The following is a 27,653-nucleotide window of genomic DNA, read 5'->3' as shown; positions in this document are numbered from 1 at the left end:
TCAATATATATTGGGCATTTGGGGGGCTCGCAGAAGCAGTGAATAATAAATGAGTGGCCTCGCCCCGCCTTCTGCGACACCATCGCCGACACCATCAGCTCGCACGCCCTCACCTCCACAGACTACATCCTTCTCAGTGATTTCAACTTTCACTTGGAGAACCTTCAAGACCACAACTCTACCTCCCTCATATACAACCTCACCAACCTCGGACTCAAACAACTTGTCACCGCACCAACCCACTCAGCAGGACACACGCTCCATGCAATCTTCACCTCAAGCCAACACATAGCCTACACCCACACCACCGAACTCCTCTGGACTGACCACCACTGCATCCACTTCTCCTCCACCAAACCCCCCACACGCCACCATCAACACACCACACCCTACCGCATGTGGGACAAGATCCCCACAGAACGCCTGAACTCCCAACTGGCTCACAGCCTCCCCCCCCACACCAACGACCCCAACACAGGAGCACACAACCTCTCTAAATGGATCACTACCTGCGCAGACACAGTAGCCCCCCTCAGAAAACACATCGCCACCCGCAACATCAAGAAAGCCCCATGTTTCACCCCCGAACTCCAAGACTCCAAGTGCAAATGCCGCCAAGCGGAGAAAATATGGCGACAAGAACCCTCTACAACCAACTTCTCCACCCTCAAAGCCACCATTCGCACCTATCACCAACTCATACGCACCGCCAAAAGAGATCACTACAAGACACGCCTTGACAACAACTCTCAAAGCAGCAAAGAACTCTTCACCATCATTAAAGAGTTAGCCAAAGCCAGCAACATAGACCCCCCCACACACAGCCCCTATGTGACACCCTCTCCAACAACTTCCACCACAAAATCCTGGACATCCACAACAGCTTCATACCACACACACCCACCACACACACCCCTCACTCACCCAACTCAACCCCCCACTCATGACCCCCCCACCACATTCACCACCGGGGCCCCCACCACACACGAAGAAACAGAAAAAAACATGAACTCCATCCACTCCGGATCCCCCTCTGACCCCTGTCCTCATCGCATCTACAACAAAGCCAGCCCAACCATCGCCCCCATAATCAGCAACATAATCAACTCCTCTTTCGACTCCGCCACCTACCCAGACCCCTGGAAGCATGCAGAAATCACCAAAAAAACAAAGCCGACCCGGAGGTCGTCTCCAACTATCGCCCCATCTCCCTCCTCCCTTTCCCCACCAAGGTTGCATAGAAACTAGTCAACGCCCGCCTTTCCCACTTTCTCAAAGAAAACAACACTCTTGGCCCCTCACAATCCGGGTTCCGCAAGAACCACAGCACGGAAACCGCCCTCATCGCCTGCACTGACGACATCAGGACCAAATTCGACAAAGGCGAGAACGTCGCACTCATCCTCCTAGACCTCTCCGCAGCCTTTGACACTGTCTGCCACCACACACTCCGCACACGCCTCCACAACATAGGTATTCGCCACAAAGCCTTAGACTGGCTCACCTCGTTCCTCACCGACCGGACCCAGAGAATCCGCCTTCCACCTTTCCACTCCACCGCTACCAAGATCATCTGCGGAGTCCCCGAAGGGTCCTCCCTCAGCCCCACACTCTTCAACATTTACAGGATCCCCCTAGCCAACATCCTCCGACCACACGGAATCACTATCTTCTCCTACGCAGATGACACCCAACTCATCCTCTCCCTCACCCGCAACCTCACCACCACCAAAACCAGCCTACACGCTGCTCTCCTCGACACCGCCAACTGGATGACAATTAACCACCTCAAGCTTAACTCCAACAAAACCAAGACCATCATCTTCGGCCCCAACAAAACCATATGGGACAACTCCTGGTGGCCCACCGCCCTAGGCCCCGCACCCACCCCCGCAAACCACGCACGCTACCTCAGCATCATCCTGGACCTCTCCCTCTCCATGACACAGCAAATCAATACTCTAACCTCCTCCTGCTTCCACACACTCCGCACTCTAAAAAAATCCTTCAAATGGATTCCCCCAGAGACCAGGAAGACAGTCACCCATGCACTCATCATCAGCAGACTAGACTACGGTAACGCCCTCTACGCCGGCACCACACTCAAACTCAAACGCAAACTCCAGAGAATCCAGAACACAGCCGCACGCCTTGTCCTTGGCCTCCCCCACCACAAACAAATCCCTTCACTGGCTCCCCATAGACAAGAGAATCACTTTCAAGATCCTCATCCACGCACACAAATCCCTCCACAACACCGGCCCGACCTACCTCAACGAAAGAGTGAACTTCCATACTCCCACCCGCAACCTCCGATCAGCCGACCTCGCACTAGCTACAGTCCCCGGCATCCAACGAACCACCACAGGAGGCAGGGCCTTCTCCTACCTCGCCCCCACAACCTGGAACTCCCTCCCCACCAACCTCCGCAAAACCAAAGACCACCTACTCTTCAGAAAAAACCTCAAGTCATGGGTGTTCGAACAGTAACCCCCCCGCAACCCCCCCACAAGCGCCTTGAGACCCTCACAGGTGAGTTAGCGTGCTCTATAAATGTTTTTGATTGATTGATTGGCCCATGCTGCTCATTTATTATTTATTTTCCCCCGTTTTTCATTGTGTTTTTATTATTATAGGTATCCCAGGCCCACAATAATGGGGGTAGGCTTCCTTGGACACAAGCATTGAGCCTGCCCCAGGGGACTGGGTCTCTGTGACACTTTGAGACTCAGGAGGGAGGCTGCACACACCCTCCATTTAATTCAATATTGCCCCCCTGGGGATGGGGTCCCTGGGGCATTTTGGTACTTGGGGGGGTGGTTCAGCCCCCTTCCCATTGAATTAAATATTGGCCCCAGGGAATGGGCTCCCGGGCCACAGTGAGGCTGGGGGAGGGAAGCTGCAAGCCCCACTCCACTTTCATTAAATATCAGCCCCCCTGGGATGGGGTCTCTGGCGCACTAAAGAGGTTGAGAGAGAGGCTGTGCCCCCTCCCCTTTCCTTAAATATCAGCCCTGTGGAATTGGACCCTCAGGGCCTCAAAGAGGCTTTGGGGTGCACAGTTGGGGGCAGAGCACCTTCGTAGACTGGGCTCTTCAGCCAACCCCCACTATAAGGCCAAAGTGGGTGTTGGCCACCCAAGGAGGGTTAGCCCCTCCTGCCCATGACTAAAAGCATGCTGGACACAATGCGTATGAGCTCAAGCTTGATGTGACATTCAGCAATCACAAATGTTGTTAATAATGTTAGATATTAGAATAAATATCACAATGCCCGTAACACTAGGAAAGAGAGGACAACAAATATAGAACTAAGTCGGATTATATGTTTAGATTTAATTATGTTGCACATTTAGGTGTTGTTACTTATTGGTACAAATATTGTGAGGCTGTAAGCATTGAGTTTGGTATTTGTGATTTATGGTTTTCAGAGCTATTGCTCGACTTATGGAATGCAGTCCTAAATATAGCTTGTGAATTTTAGTGGTTGTATTTAGTGAAACTGTTATTTTTATGTGCATTTCTAAGTTTTTATTAAAGGTGCATTAGGATGTTATACCCAGAGCTAACCATAACTTACTTTAACCTTTGGTTTTTCAGTGAACGCATGTATACATATGCCATGCTTGGCAATGTGCAGTTATGCTTATTTCAGAGTTTCCATAGTAAGAGCAGAGCACAAATCTTTCCGAACCTTTCCGAAAAACATGCTTATCCACCTCAGCTCTTTCAATGGAAAGTCTATTGCTGATCCAGTAAGTGAGTGGCCAAGAAGAAAGGGGGTTCCAAAACGATGATTCCTCATGTTACATCTCATAACATAAAGTTTGAAATTTTCTCAGAAAGCAGCCTTTTTGTGATGCGGTATAAACCTGTTCAGCTGTTATTGGAAATTTGTGCTGTCAAAGAGGGTCTGGGCTTGAAGATATCTAGATGGTTGGCACCACAGGAGTCCAGTGGTGCCAAAATTAAAAACACAGCACCTCCTCACTGGTTGGGAGAATTTATTTTCCCATCTGCCAGTTTGGCACATTGTTACTGGTGCTGTGGTACCGAGCTATCTGATTGGTGGCCCCAACTCCGAAGAAGATGTCGCAGCTGTCATTACAGGACTTGGGGACTCAGTCCCTGTGCCCATAATTGTTTTTAAAAAATTGTATAAGAACGAACCCCCTGCTGTGCACTGCCAAAGGTGGTACGTAGCTGGGTTATTGGCTCTGGATAACCTGAGGAGGTTTGGTGTATGCTCTGGTTTGAGCAACAAAAAACAGAAATTCATTGCAAAAAAACAAAGGTTAAAGTGACGTCCTAGTTAGGTGTTGAATTGGGATAAAAACTTAATTTAAAACCCGGCAAACTGTTGTAATTCACAAGTTATAGTTTACTGAGCTAACTATAACATGCGCCCCAGCTGTGCAATGCTTAACTCACATATTGCGTCACTCATGATATGTTAAATGTCATCACTGATGAAATCTCAAATGACGTCATTGATGACATAACTGTTAAAACTGTTAACATAATTCTATCATTGTGACAGCATCCTGGTCTTGAAGTAATTCAACATGCAACACCCATGGCCAATTTTCTATCACCAATCATGTGATAAAGGACACATAACATATCCTCTTAAAGACTTCACATGACCCACAATTTTAAGTCAAGAGGTTGGCATGTACGCATTTGCTACTAAAAATATCTTCTGACAGATCCATTATTTCCTAAATTGATTACAATGAAATCAAATGTTATTGCAATGCTTACAAACCCATTGTGAGATAAACCACCTCTAAGTGGGAACCCTGCATTCTGCATTATGCAGCAATCTACAATGCCTTAAAATCATCAGGCGACTTCTGGAAATAAACATCTACACCATATAAAAGTCCTTGTAATTTGTCTACAGTACTATGTTACAAATATTTAACATGGGCTAATGATCCGATATCGACTAGGGGATAATCTAATGTCAACAGACGTTTTAGCCTTTCCCACAGATTTTGTGCAATAGGCTGTGGCTTTAAACCACAACCTACTTTAAAACATACCATGGAGTAATACTTGCACCTCAAGGGCCATATTTATACTCCGTTTGCGCCGGATTAGTGTCGTTTTTTTTTACACAAATTAGACGCAAAACTAACTCCATATTTATACTCTGGCGTTAGACGCGTCTAGCGCCAAAGTCCATGGAGTTTGCGTCATTTTTTAGCGTGGACACCTACTTTGCGTTAATGATATGCAAGGTAGGCGTTCCCGTCTAAAAAACTGACTCCGAGGCATGTGCGCCGTATTTACACTCCCGGGCAAAAATGACGCCCGGGAGTGGGCGGGTCAAAAAAAATGACGTCCAGCCGCTTTTGCGTCGTTTTTTAGCGCCTGGTCAGGGCAGGCGTTAAGGGACCTGTGGGCTCGGAAGGAGCCCAGAGGTGCCCTCCCATGCCCCCAGGGACCCCCCCTGTCACCCTTGCCCACCCCAGGAGGACGCCTAAGGATGGAGGGACCCATCCCAGGGAACATAAGGTAAGTTCAGGTAAGTAATTTTTTTTTTTTTTTTTTGTGGCATAGGGGGGCCTGATTTGTGCCCCCCAACATGCCACTATGCCCAATGACCATGCCCAGGGGACAGAAGTCCCCTGGGTATGGCCACTGGGCAAGGGGGCATGACTCCTGTCTTTGCTAAGACAGGAATCATTTCAATGGGGGTTGGGAGTCAAAAGAAATGGCGCAAATCGGGTTGAGGCGAAAATGTTGCCTCAGCCTGACTTGCCCCATTTTTTGCCGCCCAAGCTCCATATTCCCCTACGCCGGCGCTGCCTGGTGTACGTCATTTTTTTTTACTCACACCAGGCAGCTCCGCCGGCTAACGCCGGCTAACGTCATTGAATAAATACGGCGCCCGCATGGCGCTTCAGAATGGCGTTAGCCGGCGTTAGATTTTTTGACGCACAACTGCGTTGGCGCAGTTGTGCGTCGAAAAGTATAAATATGGCCCCAAATGTTTGTGGTTTGTAAACGGATGCACCATATAATTATTAGCATGCACAATTGCACTTTCCTCCAAGCCTTAAACTACTTCCATGGTGCAAATGACTATAATGTCATTTAAGATGTAATTAATTAAGTAATACATGAGGTAATAGGAATGCATGGGGGGCGTGAAAGTTATAGTTAGCTCAGTAAACTATACCTTGTGAATTTCACTGGTATTTTAGATTTTAATATCATTTGAACACCTAAGTTTAATGTTTTTTATATATATATATATATATATATATATATATATATATATATATATATATATATATATATATATGTATATATATTTATTAGAGTTATACTATCTATCTATCTATCTATCTATCTATCTATCTATCTATCTATCTATCTATCTCTCTCTCTCTCTCTCTCTCTCTCTATATATATATATATATATATATATATATATATATATATATATATATATATATATATGTGTGTGTGTGTGTGTCTGTGTGTGTGCTCCACTTCTGCTCAACAGACTTCCAGTGTGTTTGAACGGCTCAAAGGATCGATCAAAGCACAGTCAGGTTAGTCAGTGCAAATGTGTATTTTATCTTTCTGTTATTCCAGGTGCCAAAAGTGTGAGTCTGAGGATGCTTTTCGGCCAGAGACTTCGACTGGCCATAAAGTCAATATATGCAGAGTGTATTTAAAGGGACAAAGCCCTCCCCCATCACCAATAAAAACATCTGGAGTGCTGACATGTTTTTATAAAAGACATTCCCAAGACATCCACTATTTTTTCTTGCCTCGAACTCCTGAGAGTGATTCTTTCACTTTGGGACAAAAACAGATTCACCTCTTAGTCATCACTATATCAAAGTTACGTAAAGTACAAGTTCTACAAAGCCTTTCAGACAAAGAATGTAAAATAATTCTTCACTTTAAACAGATCATCTGAACACACAGTATTTCATCCTTTCATAACGCGTAACTATTGCACATTCACAGTTCGCCATTGTACATTTCCTTTGAACTCCCATTTCAACAGTTATTTCCTCAAAATTTCATATTCCATCCCATGGTCCAAGTTTCCCGTATTGCTCTAAATACCAGAGTAAGCATACAACTCCTATACATTTATCTGGTAAGGTACTCAGGGCAAGGAGCGACACACACTCATAAGATCTATCTTATGTAAGACATCCTATGTATCCCTTGTTGTTAAATAACTGCACTTAGTACATTACATAATTCAAAGTGACTGACAAAGTGCATAGTTAGAGTGTGATATGCATAATACGACTTTAAAGTGCCATGTGCATGGAAATTAAAAGACTGCTATCTTAACAAGTTTTATTAAAATTGTCTTTTGCACAGGTAATTTCATCTAATACCATATGAGTTGGTTCAAAAAAAAGATGTTCCGATAAGATGGTCAAGAACGCAACGAATCCTGTACCAAATTCCATACCCTCACATGTCACCATTACGTCCTTTGTTTGATCTCCCACTGTGACAATTATTTTTCTAAGAGCTTTAATCTATGTATTTTGTTCCAATTCTCCCTATAGCCTATATTACAAGGTATTACAAGGTATCAGAGGATAACCCTACTGAATTCCATCCATTCATCTAGTAAAGTACTCTAGAAGGGGAGCAATACACACTCATAAGATCAGGTAGAGCATGTGTTCGTACTGCCTTGCATAGGTATCCTGTATGTTCCTCAATGGTATATAGGAATGCTTGGTCCAGTGCATAGTTCAGAGTGTCAGGTGCAAAAGACTTAGTGCAATCTAAGAGTGGTACATGTAGTGCAATGGGAAGGCTATATCCACAAAAAAAAAAAAAAAATATATATATATATATATATATATATATATATACATATAAAAAAAATTTGTTTCACTTAAACAAATGGTTACAGGGGCGTTGTAGTTAGGTTCATATTTCAAATGTACAAAACCACAGAAATTCAACTGTTAGAGTTATTTCACTAACTATAACCCGTGCCCTAGAGTAACTACAACTTGCACCACCACCATGCACAGTTTTCAAATCAATATTTTACTGCAATTATTACATTGATTTTTATCAATGATGTTTTCCAGGATGTCATGAGTGTTTTGAAATATGTTGGGTAATTAGCACTACATGGCGAGGAAGGGAGTTATAGTTACCTTAGGTCACTAGCTATAGTAACTTGAAGCAACTCTATCAGCTGAATTTCTATGGTTTTGTACGTTAAAAATGTGAGCCTAACCGTAACGTCCCTGTAACCTTTGTTTTATCAGTGCATTTTTTTAACATAATTAATTTTAATAACTTTAAGTTAATCCAACCATCCCATCGCATGGCCAAAGACTGCATGCAGGGGTGGGGTGGACTATACACCTATAACTGCCCAACCCTGCGCCAAGCACAGCCTTTGGCTGTGTGCATATGAGGTTGGCTATGGCAGGGCCCCTATAATCACCTAACCCTGTGCCATGCACAGCCTTCGGCCATGTGTGGCAGGGGTTGGCCGCAGGGCCAGGCCTTATGCCCAACTCCTTGTAACCACCCAGCACTGTGCCACGCATGGCCTTTGGTCGTGTGTGGCAGGGGTTGGCCGCAGGGCCTAGCCTGTGGTCAGACCCTGCAGCCAACCCCCTATAATCACCCCACCCCATACTACACATGGCCTTTCTTCCTTGCAAAATGGGGGGGACACGCTGCATATCACTAATGTATATGGGGTAGTGCCAAAAGGGTGGGGCTTCTAGACCATTTCATATACTTGTATTTTTAAAAGGATAGCAAGATATCTAGTCTCAGCAGCAGTTTCAATACATGAGATATTTTGCTTGAAAAAGCAAGGATGCAAACACCTCCTTCAAGGTTTAAAGATATATTTTCAAGGTCAAGATGCAGAAAAAAACCACTTGTTTTCCTTCACCATGCACAAGAAATTTGGATGATTAGCACTTTACAGAAGTGGAGGTTCAACTTGGGCACCTGCTTTGTTTATATCTGTAAATGCCTTGTGTTGAGGTTTAGTTTCTGTGAAATGAGCATTGAGCCAGGATGAATCCTGTCCTGCGCATTTATCCATAAAGAGGACAGCACTTTGTTTAGAAATCCTACCCAACTGGAATACTTTGTACTGGCCATAAGAGGCCAGGGTCATGGCTAGGACGGAAGGTGGGGCCATGGAAATTTTTGCATTGTAATCATATGCTTTGCGGGAAAGCCGAGCTGTGTAGCTTAGCTGAATGGCAGAAACAACCACATCTCAGTTCTGCCTCATGTATCCTGGGTACTGGCCTCCGTGGATGTGCACGTGCCGCCAAAAAAAAAAAAAAAAAACTAATTTCACAGCTGGCTGGCTGTGATTAGTGTGGACATTAAAATAAACAAATGTTGTGAATTAGGTTGAAATGTCTTTTCAATGTGTAATGATTTAATACTGTTACAGCAAGTTGGCATCAGACTCCTTTGCCTCCGTCCTTAATCATTATGATACCTTGCTTTAAAGTCAACAGCTTGGCTTCTGTATTCGAGTAGCTTAACTTCTGCCCTTTGGCATACAACCCATGTCTCTGATGAGTTTTGCATTTAAATGATGCAAATATTAAAATGCTTTATTGAAGTGTCCAAGGTGGGTGAAACGTGCAATGCTGCAATATCCTCGGAGTTTGCTGGCCAGGGGTCGGGTCTACAGCTTATTTAACAACCCCCAACAGAAAGAAAACTTTTAAAGGACTGATTGTTGACTCTGGACCCACAGATGCAATTTAAATGTTGCAAGAACAAAAGTCAAGAACACTAGGTTATTTTTAGGTGGGAAATGGTGCTGCTCCTTGACCACTTTTTAGTGAGGCGTGTATTGCTGCTTTATGGTTTTGATGTAAACTATGCTAGAACTGTTATACGTTGTGCAGTGCTTGAGAGTCCTAACACAAGGTCGCTGCTGCAAGTTACTAAGGGCCAGATGTAGGAAAATCCTGCATTGCGACTCGCAAATTGCGAGTCTGAGCGACTCGCAATTTGCGACTCGAATGCAGGATGCAGGATGGTGTCCCTGACACCATCTGTGAGTCGCAAGGGGGTCACAAAGGCCCACCTCATTAATATTAATGAGGTGGGTCGCAATTTGCGACCCCCTTGTGACTCGCAGCACTCACAGGGATGGTGGCCTGCTGGAGACAGCAGACCACCATGCCTGTGACTGCTTTTAAATAAAGCAGTTTTTTTGTTGTTGTTGTAATGCAGCCCGTTTTCCTTAAAGGAAAACGAGATGGATTATAAAATGAAAAAATTAAACGTGTCAGTTTAATTTTTTCAGAGCAGGCAGTGGTCCATCGGACCACTGTCTGCTCTGAAAATATGTTTTCAAGGTCATTTACAAAGGGGAAGGGGTCCCATGGGGACCCCTTCCCTTTTGCACATGGGTTACCACTAGTGTGACACTGGTGATAATAGCGATTGCTTTGTAACTGCGTTCGTGATCACAAAGCAATCCTGCATCGCGCTGCTACTTGCAAATAGGAAGGGGAACACCCCTTCCTATTTACGACTCGCAGTCCCATTTTGCGAGTCGTTAACCAAGATACTGACTCGCAAAATGGGAATAGGGCATTTTCGCTGTTTGCGATGCGTAAAACCCTTGCTACATCTGGCCCTAACAGCATTATTGCCTGCAGCTTTCCCACGGTACCCGCTTGGTTTCATAGGTAAGTTAATACACTCTTTAACTGGATCCATAGTAGTGGTGGTATTAGAAGTAGTCGATTACATTTATGGCAACGGGCTTGTCAGATTTCCTTCATTATTTTCATGCATTGTTTAGGTGATCAGAGCAGACCACGTTATTTCCCCTTAAAATGTAAAAAACTGAGGTCACTTGAGGTCACTTTAAAAAGTAAAAAACAAAATATTTTATTATCCTTGCACATTTGGCTGTTTGCTCGCTATTGTATAAAATATACATTTGTACTTGTTAAGGTTCCAAAATAATTATTCTTGTAGTGTTTGTTTTTTCAAGATGTATCAATTTTTGACATCTTATACGTTTTCGGCAGGTTTTCTGCTGGTGTAGCTTTTAAGTTATTGGTGGCAATATGAGTAAGTGTTCCCAGGGAGAGGCTGACCACTGAAAGAAATAGAAAAGTCCTAACTTGGTTTTCAAGCATTATATACAGATTGGCCTCTTTACCTACATCTCCTTTGGCCCACTTACAGGGAAGCTGGTTGCAATTGTTTACATAATTGACCAAAACAGGGCCCTGGCGGATGGTCCTTGCAGTGGCGTCAAAAGGCAAGCTATTTCCTTCAAGTGCATGCAGCTTACTGACTTTGTGCTCAAGTTCCCCCACAGCGCTTGCGTTTGGGAAAAATAAAATGTAAATGAAAAATGGGCTTACTCAAGATGGGCTAAGAAGATCGATGCCAGGGAGAAGAAAGCCAAGATGACAGATTTTGACCTTTATCAAGCCATGAAGGCAAAGAGGATGAGGAACAAAATCATCAAAGCTAAACTAAAGGAACTGTAAAAGAAATCTCCAAAAAGTTGGAGTAAATGAATTGGTTTATTAAAGAGCTCCTAAATACTGGCTAATTAGTAAGTGCTACCTCACTGGGTAAATGTATAGTGCATCTCCTACACTACAGCTGGGTAAAGGAAGCCGTGGTAACGTCTCCAATGAAGTTGTGTGTCTGTAACTTTGCCATTGCGATTGTTCCTCGAGTGTCTTCATCAGATAACTTTACAAGGTGGAACTGCATAGAAAACACACTCTGATGATTTGTACTTTATCGAAGCTTCTGTCTTTCTTGTTGATGTGAGGGGCCGTGGGCAGAGCCTCAAAGCCTGTGATTCCAGCCGGCTCACCGCCTCCTGGAGGAGCTGACATTGCTTCTGCACGAAGGGAGCTGTCGCAAATAGCAGCTCCTTGCATGCAGGAGCAATAATTTAATCTCTTCCCCTGCCAGCGTGTCTGTGGGCAGGGAAAGAGATTAAATGTCTGCTTCCAGCAAGCTGGAGCATTTTTAAAGCTCCTGCTTGCTGGAAGTGGAGTGGTTGCTTTTGTTTGGCGGGAGCTGTCATAGTTCCTGCCAAGCAAAAGCAAACAGCTACCCCCTTAGGATGGGCACCTCGGGGGGTAGCAGTAACCAGCCCTGGGGGATGGTGGTCCCAAGGGCCATATATGGCTCCGGGAGAGGTGCTGCGAGGCCCCACTCCTTTGATCTTCACAGGCCGGCCCTGGGGAGGAGTTGGTCCGGGGGCCATATATGGCTCAGGAGGGGTGCTGTGGGGCCCCCTCCTATAGAAAATAAAGTTATTGGCCCCGGGAGGTGGTGGTCCCCGGGGCCCAGCGTGGTCCGCGTGCCCATCGCATCTTATTTTATTTGCAGCCCCAGGGAGAAAATTGTCCCCAGGGCACGGGGGTCCTCGTGGCACCTGGCTTTTTCTTTGTTATTGTGGCCCCGGGGAAGCTGAGGTCTCCAGGGCCCAGGGCTTGCCACAAGGCCACCGCATCATTTGTTCTAGCGGCTGGAGGTGGTGGTCCCCGGTGACAGGGAGGGTCCAGGCATCCCTGCACACATAAAATGTTGTCCTGGGAAGGTGGTGGTCCCCAGGGCTTCAATAAGCCCTAAGAAAGGGGTCCTGTGTGCCCCCCCTCCATCTCTAAAAAATAAATGCAGTGCCCCTGGAACCTGGCCTACCCAGGGGCTAATTAAGCAATAAGCACGGGGGCTCGCACGCTTTTCTTAAAAACATTTTGGTAGAGGAGTTCTCTGAGAATTTATAAAAAATGCTTTTTAGCCTTGGCGGAGTCACAGGGGGACGCCTGGACCAAGGCTAGGGGGTTAGGGTATACATACCCTGCCTCTTTTTTTAATGTTTTTCTGGACTCAGCCTTTGCCCGTGCACGGCAGGGGTTGCACGCAAGGCCTGGCCTGCAGCCAGTCCCTGTGGCCAACCCCTCCTTACCACATAACCCTACTGTGTACACGCCCCTTTGGCCATGCATGGTGGAAGTTGACCGCAGCCTGTTCCTCTGAGTGTGAGAGGGTGTATTTGGGGGTGGGAGTGGCTGTCAGAGTCTCTGTCTGGGTTTGAGAGTAAGTACATAAGTGTCTTAGTGGGTGCATCACTGTCTGCGCAGGTCTGTGAGTGGGTGCATGAGGGTGTCAGTTGGTCTGTGATTGGGTGTGTGAGAGTCTGAGTGGGTCTGTGAGTGGTGCGCGAGGGCCTGAGTGGGTCTGTGAGTGGGTACGTAAGGGGCTGAGTCAGTGTGTGAGTGGGCGAAAGAGACTGAAAGAGAGAGAGAGAAAGAGTGAGAGGAAGAGGAAGAGAGGGAGAGATAAAGAGGCTTTTAGGCTTTGAAGGATGATAGAATGAGATATATATGGACACATTGAATGTATTTCTCATTTAAAAAGAGTGGCATCTCCTTTCAGTATGAGCCTTAAAGTTTTGAAGTTTAAAAGAAATTAAAGTGGGGGAAATGATCACGGACACACCTGAAGTAGAACCATCAACTGTCAGTGTGGGGGTCTGTGACCTTCACCATTAGGCTATTTTTTCCCAATTTTTTTGTTGCCCTTTACTGGCTATCTGGAAGCACAGGGTAGCCTCAAGGCCTCCCCCATGGTTCCAGCTGATAATGTGATTCCTGACTACTGCTTATGTTGCAGAATAATGAGTACCCTGTGTGTTATGTGTGACTACTGCTGGTCTCTGCAGAGTAACTATTGTGTAACGTTCTGACAACTGCTTGAGTAGCAGGGTATTACTGACAAGTGTTTGGTCTAATTACGTTGTGTACAATACAATTTATTTTTATATTATTTGGTGTTGTGTTTCCTTTGTGGTGGGGATAGTGTGTCACGTGTGTTGTGCGTGTTGCGCAAACGCTTTAGACATTGCCTCTGGGATAGGCCTGACTACTGGTGCCAAGCTACCAAGATGGGGAGCAGGGGTTATCTTGGACATGTAAATCCCTTGCCCTGACTAGTGTGTGGGTTCTGCCTGGCTTAGGTGCATACCCCCATTTCTAACACTGCATATGTTCGTCCTTCAGCCATGAGTGACGTGGGTTCACCACAGGGCCTGGCCCTGGGGACCCCCGGCCCATTTTTTCTAAAGAAGTGGGTGGCCGTGTAGCCCTCATTACCAAACCTATTATGTCCTGGGGACCACAGGGCCACTAATTAAAATTAAGGGGAGGGAGACATGCGCCCCCCCTTGCCTGGGCCACTTTCAGCCTGGGGACCCCATTCCCCAGGACTAAATGCATTTTTTTGGGGGGGAAGGGGGCATGTGGTCCCCTCCCTGGGTTTCTTTTGGCCCCGGGAATCCCATTCTCTGGGGTCCAGTGTATTCTTTAGTGGGGTACAGGCCCCCCTCCCCAGGACCCTGTTGCCCTAAGGGACCTCATTCCTCAGGGTCTGGGAACATATTTAAAGGAATGGGAGCATGCGGCCGTCCTCCCTGGGCACATTTTCGCCCCGGACACCCCATCCCCCTGGGACCCAGCTGCATATTTGAATGGGGAAGGCACCCTCCCTGGGCCACTTTTGGCCCTGGGAACCCCATCCCCTGGGGCCCACCACACTGTTTCAGGGAAGGTGGAAATGAGGCCACCTCCCCCAGCTGCTTTTGGCCCCAGGGACCACATTTCCCAGGGCCTACGAACATATTTTAGGAGGAGCGGGCATGCAGACCCCCTTCCTGGTCCTTTTAGGTACTGGGGACCTATGACCCTGCTTTATATGGAAAAGGGGTGGGGGACACGTGACCCCCTTCCCTGGGCCAATTTGTGCCTGGGTACTCCATCCCCTGAGGTCCGGCCAACAAAGGGAGGATGCCCAACCAGGGCACCCACCACACTTTCGTTGGGGGCCATGGGTAGCCCCAAGGCCCCCACAGCCCCAGCGGGCTCACTGCATTCAGCAGGATCCAGCATTGTTCCCGCCAGCAGCAAGTGGCTAAAAATGCTGTTCCCTGCGACTGCCAGCTGTGAGCGGACTTAGTATTTGCTCTGGCTTGGGGGGGGTTTAAAATTGCTCCCGCCATATGAAAGCAAATACAGGTATCCCTGCCTGCGCCAGTGCAGGCAGGGAAACTGATAAGTCCTGGGGTAGGCATCCCAGGCCATAGCATATGAACGGGCCCTGGGGGATGGGGTCCTCAGTGCCATTAATGGCTCAGTGAGGTGGTGCTGTACGGCTCCTCTCCCTTTTGCAAATATGGCTGGCCATGAGAGATGGGGTCCCCTGGGCCAAAATCTTCATGGGGAGGGGAAGCATGCTCTCTTCCTCCTTTATTACAGAGCTGGGCCCTTAGGGGGATGGTATCCATGAGGCCAAAAATGGCCACCATTACTTCCTGGTTGGGTGGTAGCAGCCAGACAGATCTCAGCTTGAAATCTTTCGGGAACCTCTGAGCCTCTGTGTCCCTAGATATGCAAAGCTGTTTTAACAATAACTGCTCCAAAACGACTGAATGGATTTAAATCAAAAGACAAAAAGCACTCTTTTGGAACCTAGATCTAGCTTTTTTCTTAGTTGGTCTAAATCCATTTAGTGGTTTAGGGTGTAGCTGTGTCTAAAGTTCCTATGGGAAAATGAATGAGGAAAACATGTTTTGGAACCACCCTTTTTTCTCAGCACCCTCTTGATGGATCACCCCAAACTTTTCAAGCACAAACTATGCAAAAAGGAGCACTTTTTTGGAACGTTTTGTGGAGATTCGTCAAATGGCGCCAGTGTTATTGGCAACACAAAAAATGCATTTCCGATGGAAACACGATCCTAACTATACCTACCCAGTGGCGACCTTCACAAGGTACTACATATATTACCCAGTAATATCTAATATTTATATTTATATACTTCCCTGTTCGACATAATGGCATCATAAATTAGTCAAGCCAAAAACATAAAATGGTGGTAATCGAAAGTGTTAGTGCCTGATACTGAGTTTGTCGGATGGAAGCTGCTACTTATCACACCTGATAAAATACCCAGATGTTCAGAATTTTTGGGGGGGAATAAAAAGCACCTATTCTGAGTTTTGGGGGAATAACTTGCAGATTTTGGTGCTTCCTGCACCAAAAACTGTATGTTTCTGTAAATACTGTATTGTTTTCCCCTGTTAAATTTTAGAAGATTTGGACTGACAAAATGTAATGAATGGTGAGTTATTTAGTGCACATGGTAATTACTGACAGTGGACATTAACACCAAGTGTGGAATTCCGACCACGGAGCAAACAGGGCCTGAAATAAATGTAACCTGAATTTGTAGACCTGAATGTTTGGGGTTACACCATAGATATTTCCTAATATTATACTTTGCTTAGCACACTCTTACCCATCTTTTCTATTGCACACAGACTATCTGGACCCACTCTTGTTCGTGCACGCACTTTTATATGGACACACCTTCCTTTATATACACATTCCCCTGTACACATCTTTTGTGAACAACCTCCTTAGCACACATTCTCCTAAAGATGCAAAGAACCAGGCCCAAAATCTTCTTTGCATGTATCTTTCTCACATTCACAAACTTCCCACAGATGCGTGCACACACACACCCCTACACACACACACACACACACACACTTAAATACACATTGATTGACTTATTTTAACACCCCAGTCCCTCTTTGCAAACACTCTAACTGCACTCTCCTTTTCACTCGAATCTTTCCACAAATACACTACTTCACATAGAAAACCCTTTCTGGATAGCTCTTCTCTACCCACACAGCTCTGACAACCAGCTGTTGTGCATACAAAAAGTGCTGTTATGACCCTGGTATGTGTCCTGCCAACCTGCCACGTCCACAGAGGCAGACGGGTAATCTCTGGTGGTCAACTGGCTACCATAATGTAAGATCTCCACTAGTTTGAGGGGAATCTTGCTATCTTCGGAGCAACCACGAGTGTGAGTGTTATTTTGGCCCTTCTCTGCAATTCTTTTTTACTTTTCAAATATAAACTCCTGAATAGAGAGTTTATTTTTGGCAAACAAAAACCTATGGCCATGATGCACAGGAAGCTTTTCCTTGTGTGTCAGATCATTGTGTGATATCCCTACCCAGGACCGCCATGCCTTAAAGGCAATCCTGGACAGGGAAATTGACTACAGGGAATTGACTACAGTGAAATTGGGGAGAACATATTTATGACTAGGCTAACTAATGGTGTATGGTCCGCCAGGTCAAGTGATTCCACCAGGAAACCAGCTGATGCTCCATCCTGTGGAAACCCTACTCTTTGCTCACCTCTCAATTAAACAGGCAAGCCGTGACTTTGGTGGGATGGGAGCCCTGACACTTTATTATGGGGCCCTTGCTCCCCCAAACTCTAAATGAGGCTCAATGTATCTTATGTTCAGGATACCCAGGTCTAGATTCTCCTACACCGAAGCAGTTGAGCTTTCCTTTATAGGAGAACTTATAAAAATAAACACTAGGATCTTACCATTCTCGGGCTATTGAAGGGGGAAAAAGAAGGGGCAAAGGGATCACTCTTGGCCTCAGTCACTGGATCCAGAAGAGGTTGTTCAGCGAGGGAGCTGACTGAGATGTCCTGGTAGACTAATTCCTGTGGCATCAAGCTCTCACGTGACCTGTTCTTGGAATCTTTCTCTTTTGCCATGTTGCGCCGTGGGGTTGTATTCTTTCGAAGCAAAAAGCAGTCACACAATCCAGAGGGCATCTTGGAGAACTTGGTAGGGGCAATGGCAAGAATGCCAATCCGACCTTTAGTTGCAAAAGATAGGCACCACAGTAAAGCTCAGAAAATTAACCACCAACTAGTGGAAAGTAGAACATTGTTATATCTTTGAAGAGAAGAATATTCTCTATTGAAGTTCAACAGAGAAGACGTATCAAGGAAAAGGACCAAAGAAAGAAAATAGAAATGATGAAAAAGAAAGAACAAAAGCACAAGGTGAAAGACATTAAGCAATGAGGGTAAACACGAACAGGTGCAAGGAGGAAGTGTAGAGATGAAGAGCACCTAGTAATGAGATCAGAGATGGATCGACAAAACTAAAAAGCAAGGGTAGACTGCACAGGACCAATTAACTAGGCTTGAGATGAAGAGCATGCCCAAATGAGGGTGGAGAGATGAAGAGGCCTAAGGAGCAAGGGTAGATTAAACAAGACCAAAGAAAAAGTATTGAGATGAACAGCAACAAAGAAGGAGGGCAGAGATGAAGAGGACCAAGGACAGAGGGACAAGTAACAAGTTTTGTGGTCAACATCACCAAGAAAAGAGGCTAGCAGTAGGCAGCCTAATTAATAAGGGTAGGGGTTCAGTTAACAAAAGGAATGAGGGTAGAGATGGGCAGGATGAAAATAAGAGGGGAACATGGACAGGACCAATGTATAAACACTGACATTAATTATACCAAGGACGGTGGGGAGAGATTAACAAGACCAACATAGGAGCATGGAGAAGAACTGTACCAAGGATTGAGAAAGGACATGGGCAGGGCAGTGTGATGGTGGTAAGGAACTGGAGGATCATGATGGAGCATGGCTAGGAAAAACATGAAGAAATGAGGTAAAAGATGAAGAAGGCCAAATAATCGCCACAAAATGAGGCTAGAGATACAAACCATCACAGAATCATGATAGAGGTGGAAAGGGTGACAGTAGATTCACCAGAGACAAGACAGAGTTTTAAAGGAACAAACAATGAGAATAGATATTTAGATAGGCAGCAAAAGAGAGCAGAGATGGACAGGGCAAATAAATAAGGAAAGAGAGGACTGGAATAAAAGAATGCTGGACCATTCTATAGGACGATGGAAGAAAGGATTCTATGGATGTACCATATAGTGAGGATAGAACCTAGGAATAAGGGTAATTGTGAGCAAAACTAAGGACTAATGGAAGGGATGGGCATAATCTAGAAAAATTTATGTATAGGACTAAGGAACAAGGGTAGAGCTCACAGGAGTATGGAGTAAAGTTAAAGGTAAAAGTAAGATGAATTGCAGCAAGGGAAGAGGTGAAGAGTGCTAAAACCAAGACACACTTTTTATGGTACAGATACAGAGGACAATGAAATGAGGTAGAGAAGAACATAACCAAGGAACAGTGGTAGAAGTGAACTCAACCAGAGAGCAAGGTTAGAGGTGGATAGATCAAAAGGAAAAATTAAAATATTAAGGAATGAATGAAAAGCTGGATATGGCTGCAGAATGAGGAAAATGATGGACTTGACAAAGCAGTCAGAGTAGGTGTGGACAAGACCAAATGAGGAGTTTTACATAAGAGAAGAGTCCAGGGAATAAGGTTAAAGATGGATGCGTACAAGAAATTAAGATAGTACTGGGCTTGATAAAGGTAGTATGGTAGAAATGAACATATGAATGAAAATATAGAGTCTTGTACTTTCTATCCTCATTCCTTGGTCCTGTCCGTCTTAACCCAGATTCTTTGGTTGTGCTAATCTCAGCGCTCGTTCTACTGCACAGATGAAGATGTTTAAGAACAAGGGCAATGATTAACAGAACCATTGAACAAGTGCAAAAATAAACATAATAAGGCAGGAGGGTCGAGAGGATAGGACTAAGTGAGGAAGCAAGAGATGGACAGCACAAGGGAAATGACGTAGAGATAGACACGACCGAGTAATGGGTGTAGAGAAAAAATACCAAGGAAGAAGTGTGAAGCTAAATAGGTCATAGAACAAGATAACAGAGGAACAAAGGTACAGATGGACATAAACAAAGGCCACAGAATACATCGAATTATGAATATTACAATGAAAAGTGCAGAGACAAAGAGAATCAATAACAAGGTTAGTGATAAAGAAAACTATGGAGTGTAAAGATGATGCTTACTAGGGAGCACGAGTAAAGATAGAAAAGACCAAGGAACAAGGGTAAGGAGAAAGGGTAGAGATGGCTATTGCCAAGTAACAACAGTAGAGATGAAAACAGGCAAGGAATTGGAAGAGTGAAAGATACAACCAATCAAATGATCTACTGATAGACACAGATATGTAATGATGATAGCAACAGACACAACCAAGGAAGTTAAAGACAGAACCAAAGGAAGGGGCTAGTGATAGACACAACCAATGAACCACGACTTTCAGCATCACCTCACAGCATGACCTATTTTTAGCCACTCAGGGCTCACCAAAGAACTGTGATGAGCTATGGAAGGACCTAGAACCCTCCCTGAGGCATGCTACAACAATTCCTAATAACCCTACACCATCAGACTGACTGCCTTCCAATCGGAGCCCATTAAAGGGCTACAACAAAAAAACTTGCCAGAGAGCGTACTTTCACCTTAACGCCCTCAGCTAATAAAGACAAAGACAAGGGTGTTACTTGTTTGGACCTGTTCTAGACAGAAAACCCCTACGGCCTGAATGCCTTACTGGAAAAGCAACGAATACCTGCAAGGTAATAATTCATCATGTGTATCACCCATTCTCCCGGAATGTCTATCCCCACAACCACACGCAGAACAAGAACAGAAAAAAACCCTCACACCACACCAATACTACACACAGATGTAACCTCACATAGGTTCCACTAACCACCAGGAACCCACAAATGACCATGTGCATACTCCAAACAATGCTATTAGTGTGTGCTCTCTATGTGCCATACATCGATGACCTCTTCACACCCTGTTCCCTTGATGCACTCTCCGTCACAGAAATATGGTTCTTCACCACATCCTATAAATCCTTGTTTTCACAAGCTAGAACATTCATTGTGCAGACCATGTGCTCAAAAACGGTGGAAGACTTGCTGTATTTTTCAAGGTGGCCTTACCTTTTACCCTGGGTGATCAACCTATGATCAATTTGATGGAGCTCATCACATGCATCTTCCTGCTGTCTGCAAATGTGTTTACTATGTTCTGCCTCATCTACAAGCCCCCGGTACAAAGCAAAGAAGTAATAGATTAAGTCTTAGACCTCCTCTCCACTTAATCTATCTAACACACCCTTAATAACCTTCTCAGCAACTTCACCCTCCACAAAAATTTAAGCTCCAAGAAAGCAAGATAGCCTTCTCACTCTCACTGACTAGCCTAACATGGTACAGAATGCCAATGAACCAGCTCCCTACAAAGGACAAATTTCCAACCTTATCATCTCAACACCACCAATAGTTCTGTGCAAACCACCTTTACGCATGGATAGGACAGTCCATTTTGTGATCCTGATCATCGTGCTTTGAAGCCAGCAAACAGACCATGGCTAACCCAATAAAAAATAGCAAACTTTTAGATAATTCAAGGACTTCTCCATCAACAATCTCCAGCACAAACATATTTTTCTTCCCATCACAATTTTCTAATCCCAAAGCTTGCCCGCGTTCCAAAACTAACGCATCAGTACAGTCCAAAACCTTTAGCACCCTAGTACCATAAAAGCCTCTCCGACAAGAAGAGCACCATTTGCAAGCAGGAAAGAAGCGGATCCCATATTAAACTTATCCTTCTAAACTCCCTCTGCACAACACTCATCACTATAGCCAAGACTACACCAACAGCAACAGTAAAGCATCCAACAGAAGCGGAACTCTCATCAAGGTAATAAAGCACAATACTAGTTCCCTCCCTGGCCCACTTACCTCATGTTCCATATACATGATCTAGGACATAAACCTCTTTAGTGAAAAATACACCATATCTAACAGCACATCAAAAGCACCAAGCCTGTTTCCCATCTACAGCCCACCCCATCATGCAGCATCATGTAATAGAATAAATGTCCTTCAATCTCCTCTCTCTCACAGACTTCCTAAATGTAATCTTCTGCCTCAAAGCCACCTACTATGAAGAATATATTTTACCTTGGTCTTCATCAAAGCTCTCATTGGAAAAGCTCTCTCAGCACATCCCTTACCCAAGCCATTTCCTAGACTTCCTCAACTGTGACCTGGTCTTACTACTCTTCAACCAATCAATCACAGGAAATATCTTTCACTTTCTCTTTTCCTACTCATCAAACAACACCAGTGTGTCCACTTGGACATCTTAATATAGATTCCTACTCACTATAGCAGCATGAAAATGTACAAATACAATAAAATCACACCACTATGTATGAAAGTTTCCTCTAACCTTGACATTCACAGAGATATTCACAAAGGTAACTTACATGTGTGAGTAATTGAAATGTGTAATTTACTTTTTACATTTGTATTTTTACTACTTTTGGGTATTCAAAAAATCAGAATTTAAAGTTGCTCAAAGTTATAGACGTTATCATCACCACCACAATAAAAAGGGGGTGGGGCCAAATTCACGAGTTTATGCCACTACTGCCAAACAATAAACAGTAGTAAGTCCAGCACCACACATGGCCAACACTGTCTTTCCCCTCCCCTCACTAAAAATGAATGGAGCTAGGGGCTTAAAATAAAACTCCATATGAAATAATGTCTAATTAAATTAAAGTATTTATAACTAAATGTACTTTCATTTTACAAAAAAAAACTAAAAAGAAAACACATTTATTATTTAATTATATAACTTTTTTTAATAACCTTTTAAATGTGTAAATCAATGTAATATTAATTTGTTGTTGAATATAATGTAATTACTTTTTATTAATTGTATAAATCATGTTTAGGAATAGGTAATGCATAATACTTTTTTTAATTTAAGTGTTAATTTATTTTTTAATTTAAACCTCAGAAAAACATTGTCATTCAAATCAATATATTTAAATAAATGTAAAAAAATACTTAAAAGTTAAGTTAATAGTGCTGTAGCATTTTTTATTTTCGTCTACATTTGAAATAAATATATAACGATAATTTAAATTAATATTTAACACAAAAATATATTGTGCATTATAAACATTAACATACTTTTTAAATCTTCCATGTACTTTACCATTGGGAAATCTCCACCCTGACTGTGGAGTCTTCCTATGATGAAATATATCCAAAAGTAAAAATGTTTATTTATCTAAAAACACAATGGTAGAATATTTTTATGATGAATAACATTTTAGATGACTTCTTAAGGGGGTTTTATTTTAAGTCTGACTATTTTGTATCAGATGATTGTGCAATAGCAATGGTTGGCCATGTTTGGTGCTGGGCATCTTACAGCTTTGGGCTAGAGTAATTTACCACTGTTTTGGGTCCTTTCTTGACTGTGGTAACTTTAGAAGTTCAGTTTGTGAATAGCAATGGGCTACTCTTTTGTGGGTGGGTGCATTCCCCTCCCTACTCCCACTCCCTCCCTAGACCCCTTGTTCCTACACCCTAACCCTTCTCATTTAATAGTAAGCATGTCCCTTTTTCCAACCAATGCCCCTGGCCCCTTCCATATTTACTACTAAGAAGTAAACCTACATGTGTGCTGATCTCCCTAGGAAACGATGGGAGAGGTGGAGATTTACACTTTTAGCTTTGTGAAATGCATTTTGTAGTACTTTAGTGGTACTATTGTAGTACCAATAACGTACTACAAAATGCAGTCTCTGAATAGCCCCGTTAATGTCTGAATCACTGTTTGTGCCTCATCCACACCTGGATGTCCAACATGTACTGGAAACACAAACCCATCAAAACCACATTCCTTTTCCCCAACAGCAACAAATGATTACCGTTCCAAATGTGGCAAATCAACATAATCCTGCATGGATTCAACTCCAACTTCTACTTAACACTGCCATTCAGACTAACACTTAATACTTTTCTCACCGTTAAGGAACAAGTCACCAAGAAGACCAAATCGCATTGACACCATCTTAATTCTAGTCCTCTCTTTCAAAGATAGTGGAAACGTTCCTCCTGGAAAGTGATTTCAGAGCTCTTCCATGGCCTCTCAGGCAGAACACTGGCCCCTAAAAAGTACCCTTCATGTCTCATGTCTCATCAAGTGTGAGAAGAAATTCTACGTCACCCGGACTCTGATGGAAACTCACTGGGTCCCCTCATCTGCCCACTTCGTATTCAAGACCAGCTTCATCATTTACAAAACCACGAACACTCCCCTGCCTATCTAGCTTATAAACTTGCTATCTTCGGCAAGTCCCAATAGCACCAGAAATGTGGCACCTTAAGAATAGTGACAAAGAAATGTCAGGAAAAAAACAGGCCACCTCTATTTATGCAACCAGGATCTTGAATAATAGCCTCAAGCCACCTTCATTTTATAAAAGAGCTCAAGACACACTTCTTCAAAGAGCTCTACATCTGATTATCTTTGAAGGTCCCTTCCCTGAACTCGGAAACAGCCTACACACAAACTCCTCTACCCTTCTGCCTTTCTTTGAGCGTATCGTGGCTATGTGCTGACCTCCATTAACCTTGGCTAGGTTTATTCACTGTAAATACCAACATAAATACATATGTTCAGTAAGAGCAGGGAAAGACACAGCAAAGGAATGGGACTAGTGAATCTCAAATCCAAGGAATCAAGGTAGCAGTAGACCCACTAGTAGATTAGGATAGCAATAGACATCACCAAGGAGTAACAGTAGCAAAAGACGCAGCCAAGACATGGGAAAGATGATAGACACAAACAAGAAACAAAAGCAGAGATAGAAACATCCGAAGTGCGAGAGCAGTGAAAGACACAAACAAGGAATGGGGGTATTGACAAAAAACAGCAAAGGAATGAGGGTAGCTAAAGCAGCACCAGTGAATTCGGTTTCTGATAGACACAACCAAGGGTTGAGGATTGTAATATGCACAATCAAGTAATGGTGTCAGAGATAGACGTAAAGAATGGGTTTCCTGATGGACATGACCGATGAATGAGAATAGTTAAAGACAACCAAGGACTGAAGGTAGCGAAAGACACAACCAAGGAAAGGAGCGAGGGGGTGATGGTAGAGATTGACAGTACCAAGTAACAGTGGAACAGACATACTAGGTCGAAGAAGTAAGGGCAGAGATGGTCAATGGGGAAGATAATTGGAAGCACCTTTCACATCTGAGCTCTACGTCTTCCTTTCCTCTCAGTGAAATTCCTCAGGAGTGTATGCTTGACAAGAATTCTAGAGTTGCCATAGATGTCCACTTAACTTCTAGTCTTCGTTTCTTCAGTCCCCTTTATGGAAGAGTCATAGGTGTGACTCTGCATGAAACAGAGAGTCGCTCAGCCCTTCTTCCTCACACAAGGATGCTGCTTACGTCCCCTGCAATGGAGAAGAAGCAATGCTGGTGCCTTGCTAACTTCACAAGGCTTCAACCATCTCCTAGAGTGGGCTAGGCAGATTAGTCTCAGGTTGGCCTAATGCAGGATGTGTTGTGTCTTTCATACTCCCCACTCTGCCTTTCCTCATGCACGCTGCAGTAGGATAGTCACAAATGCTGGGCTCTCCCAGGCTTCCTGCTCTTCACACACAGGCAGCAGTAGGCCTTGTCTGGCCAGTGGGATTTCTGCTGGTCTCATGGAGGTGGTAAAAAGTGTATTCTGGGGAGGTGGCTTTATATTGGTGTTAGTCTGGCATTACTGATCACGGCCGCTTCCAGGCTCCTTATGCATCTGGGTGTATTGTCTTGTTGAGCCACTGAGATCTTCCAGCTTCCCAGAGTTCCCATGCAGGTTGTCATGGAGTTTAATTGACTGCTTGGCACTTCCAGGTCCCTTGCCCTTTCCGCACAGGTGGTAATAGAGTACCCTCGCCCGCTGAGTACTCTCAGGCCCTTTACATGAAGGAGGGGAATTATCAGCTGCAACGATTTCCAGTCAGTCGTAGTTCATTCTACTCCAGTGAGCTCTGTTTGTCAAAGGTGGGTGTAACACAGTTTACTGCACTAGTAACTCTCATGCCCCTCTGTTGGTCTCAGGAGGCTGTAGTATAGATTATACAGTGGTGGGCCCCCTCCACCCTCTGTTAGTGTGAGGTGAGAGTAGGGCAGCTTACTGCCCCAATAGGCCCCCTAGTCCTTCTATGACATCACATGGGTTCTTCTGTTAATCTCACTTGGGATCGGACACTTTTGTTCCATCGGTGGCCTTTCCCAATTCTCTCCCAATTTCAGAAGTCTTACAGTCAATGGTAGGGGGTTCGGGACTGATGTGAGTTCGGGACCCCCCACCAATAATCTTGAACAGGCAGTTGTGGAGTTGAGGTGACCGATAAAGTATTCCAGTTCCTTCAGCGGCACCACTCACCGATGGAGGGTGAAAGCTCCCTTGGGCTTCCTCTCATCTTCACCGAGCCTGTCCACCGCGGCTGCTCACTGCATATGCGCTGTTCGTGCCAATCCTGGACACTCAGTTAAATGCGGCCACCATTCGTGACTAAGGGTAGGAAAGAGTAGCCCCTTGGCAGATTCTCCCCCACCACCCTGCACTCTTCCCCGCCTCCCTCGCTTCCACTACCAGGACCCTCGGTGAATATAGCATCCAATCTGTAGTCTGTCGCCATGGAGACACCCGTTCGAGGGGCGCTGGAACCGGCTAAGACCTTGCAGCCAATGGTATTCCAGGGGGTGGCTGAGGACCATTGTCTCCCGTCTCCATAGCAACAACTTCTATAGAGTGACAGGTCAATGCTGGATCCACGAGAAAGAGTTGGGAGCGGTATTGTGGGGGATGGGCGGAGAACCCGCCCCACTCCCCATTCGTCCCAAAGAGATTAAGCCTTCCAAAATGTGGGCCGAAATTTTGTGCGGGGAGGAGGGCCGCAGCTCCTAGAGCCATGGGTCCTGTATGGGTCAGGAGCAAAAAATAAGGGTGCCCAGGGGTACTCTCAATCTAGATCATTCCATCTCTTCTTCCCGCCTTCTTACCTTCATTGCTTTATCATTTCGTCTCCTTCATTGTTTCGCTTCCCCTCCTTAACTTTCCTCTTATCTTTAACCTAACTTTACAGTGCCTCCTTCCCTTTCATATCCACCCTCTTATTCCATCTATCGCGTTTTTGTCTTTCCCCTCTCTTTTCTCTCTCCTGTCTCGTGCCGTTCTAGCTCTCTTTCCATTTTCTTCTTCCACCTTCTCTCCTCTCTTGCTCTTCCTTATTTCTCTTTACCTTCCCCATTCATCAATCTTTCCTTTCTTCTTTTCTTCTCTCTTACTCTACCTTTCGTTCTCCTGCTCCCTGTTCTTTCTGCCTCTCTGCGGCTACGTTCCTCTTTTCCTACTCGCCTCTTCCATCTCTCCTTCATCCCGTCTTACCTTCCATCTTTCAGCATCACATTGCCCCTTCTTTCTGCCTCTCATTTCGCGCTCTCAACTTTCCTCTGGTTTCAGCCCTTTCTGAGTTCCCACGGTTCCCTTTTCCCCACCCTTACCCTCCTTCCTTGTCTTTTCTCACGACTTCTTTTCTCCTCATTTCCCTTACCCCCCGATTTCGTATTTCATCCCCTGCCCTCTTATGTTACCTCACTATCCATCGCCTTTCTCTCTTCGTCCAATCTTCCCCCCTCTCTTTTTCCTCTTTCATTATACGCCCATAAGCACTCAGTTCCACTCCTTTCTCACGTTCCTTCTCCCCTTCACACATACTTTAGACGTTCGTCCCCTCTCGCGCCGCTATTTCATTTCTTTCCGTCCTCTTCTACTCTCCAGCTGCCCTGCTTTTTCCACTCTCCCTCCACTTTCCATCTTCGCCCATTCCCGCCCATCCTCGCCACCCTACCTCCTTTCTTCCCTCTCATGCATCCCTTTCTCCTGTGTACCACCTGCCCCCCCACTCCGCTTACCCTTTATTC

General features: G+C 44.8%; 1 protein-coding gene across 1 annotated transcript in view; it reads right to left on the bottom strand.

The window, feature by feature from the left end:
* Nucleotides 1–26,323, bottom strand: part of LOC138292068 (regulator of G-protein signaling 5-like) — a 53,945-nt gene extending 27,622 nt beyond the window's left edge. Inside the window, exons 1-2 of the mRNA XM_069230424.1 lie at nt 24,916–26,323; nt 17,465–17,745 (exon numbers count right to left, since the gene is read on the bottom strand). Coding sequence (XP_069086525.1) covers nt 17,465–17,701 — 237 coding nt within the window. The 5' untranslated portion in view covers nt 17,702–17,745; nt 24,916–26,323. The remainder of the gene's footprint in view (nt 1–17,464; nt 17,746–24,915) is intronic.
* Nucleotides 26,324–27,653: the final 1,330 nt, after the last annotated feature.

The sequence above is a fragment of the Pleurodeles waltl genome, chromosome 4_2 (genome assembly GCF_031143425.1).
Source record: "Pleurodeles waltl isolate 20211129_DDA chromosome 4_2, aPleWal1.hap1.20221129, whole genome shotgun sequence".
Taxonomy (NCBI): Eukaryota; Metazoa; Chordata; class Amphibia; order Caudata; family Salamandridae; genus Pleurodeles; species Pleurodeles waltl.
This window is presented reverse-complemented; position numbering and strand designations above follow the sequence as displayed.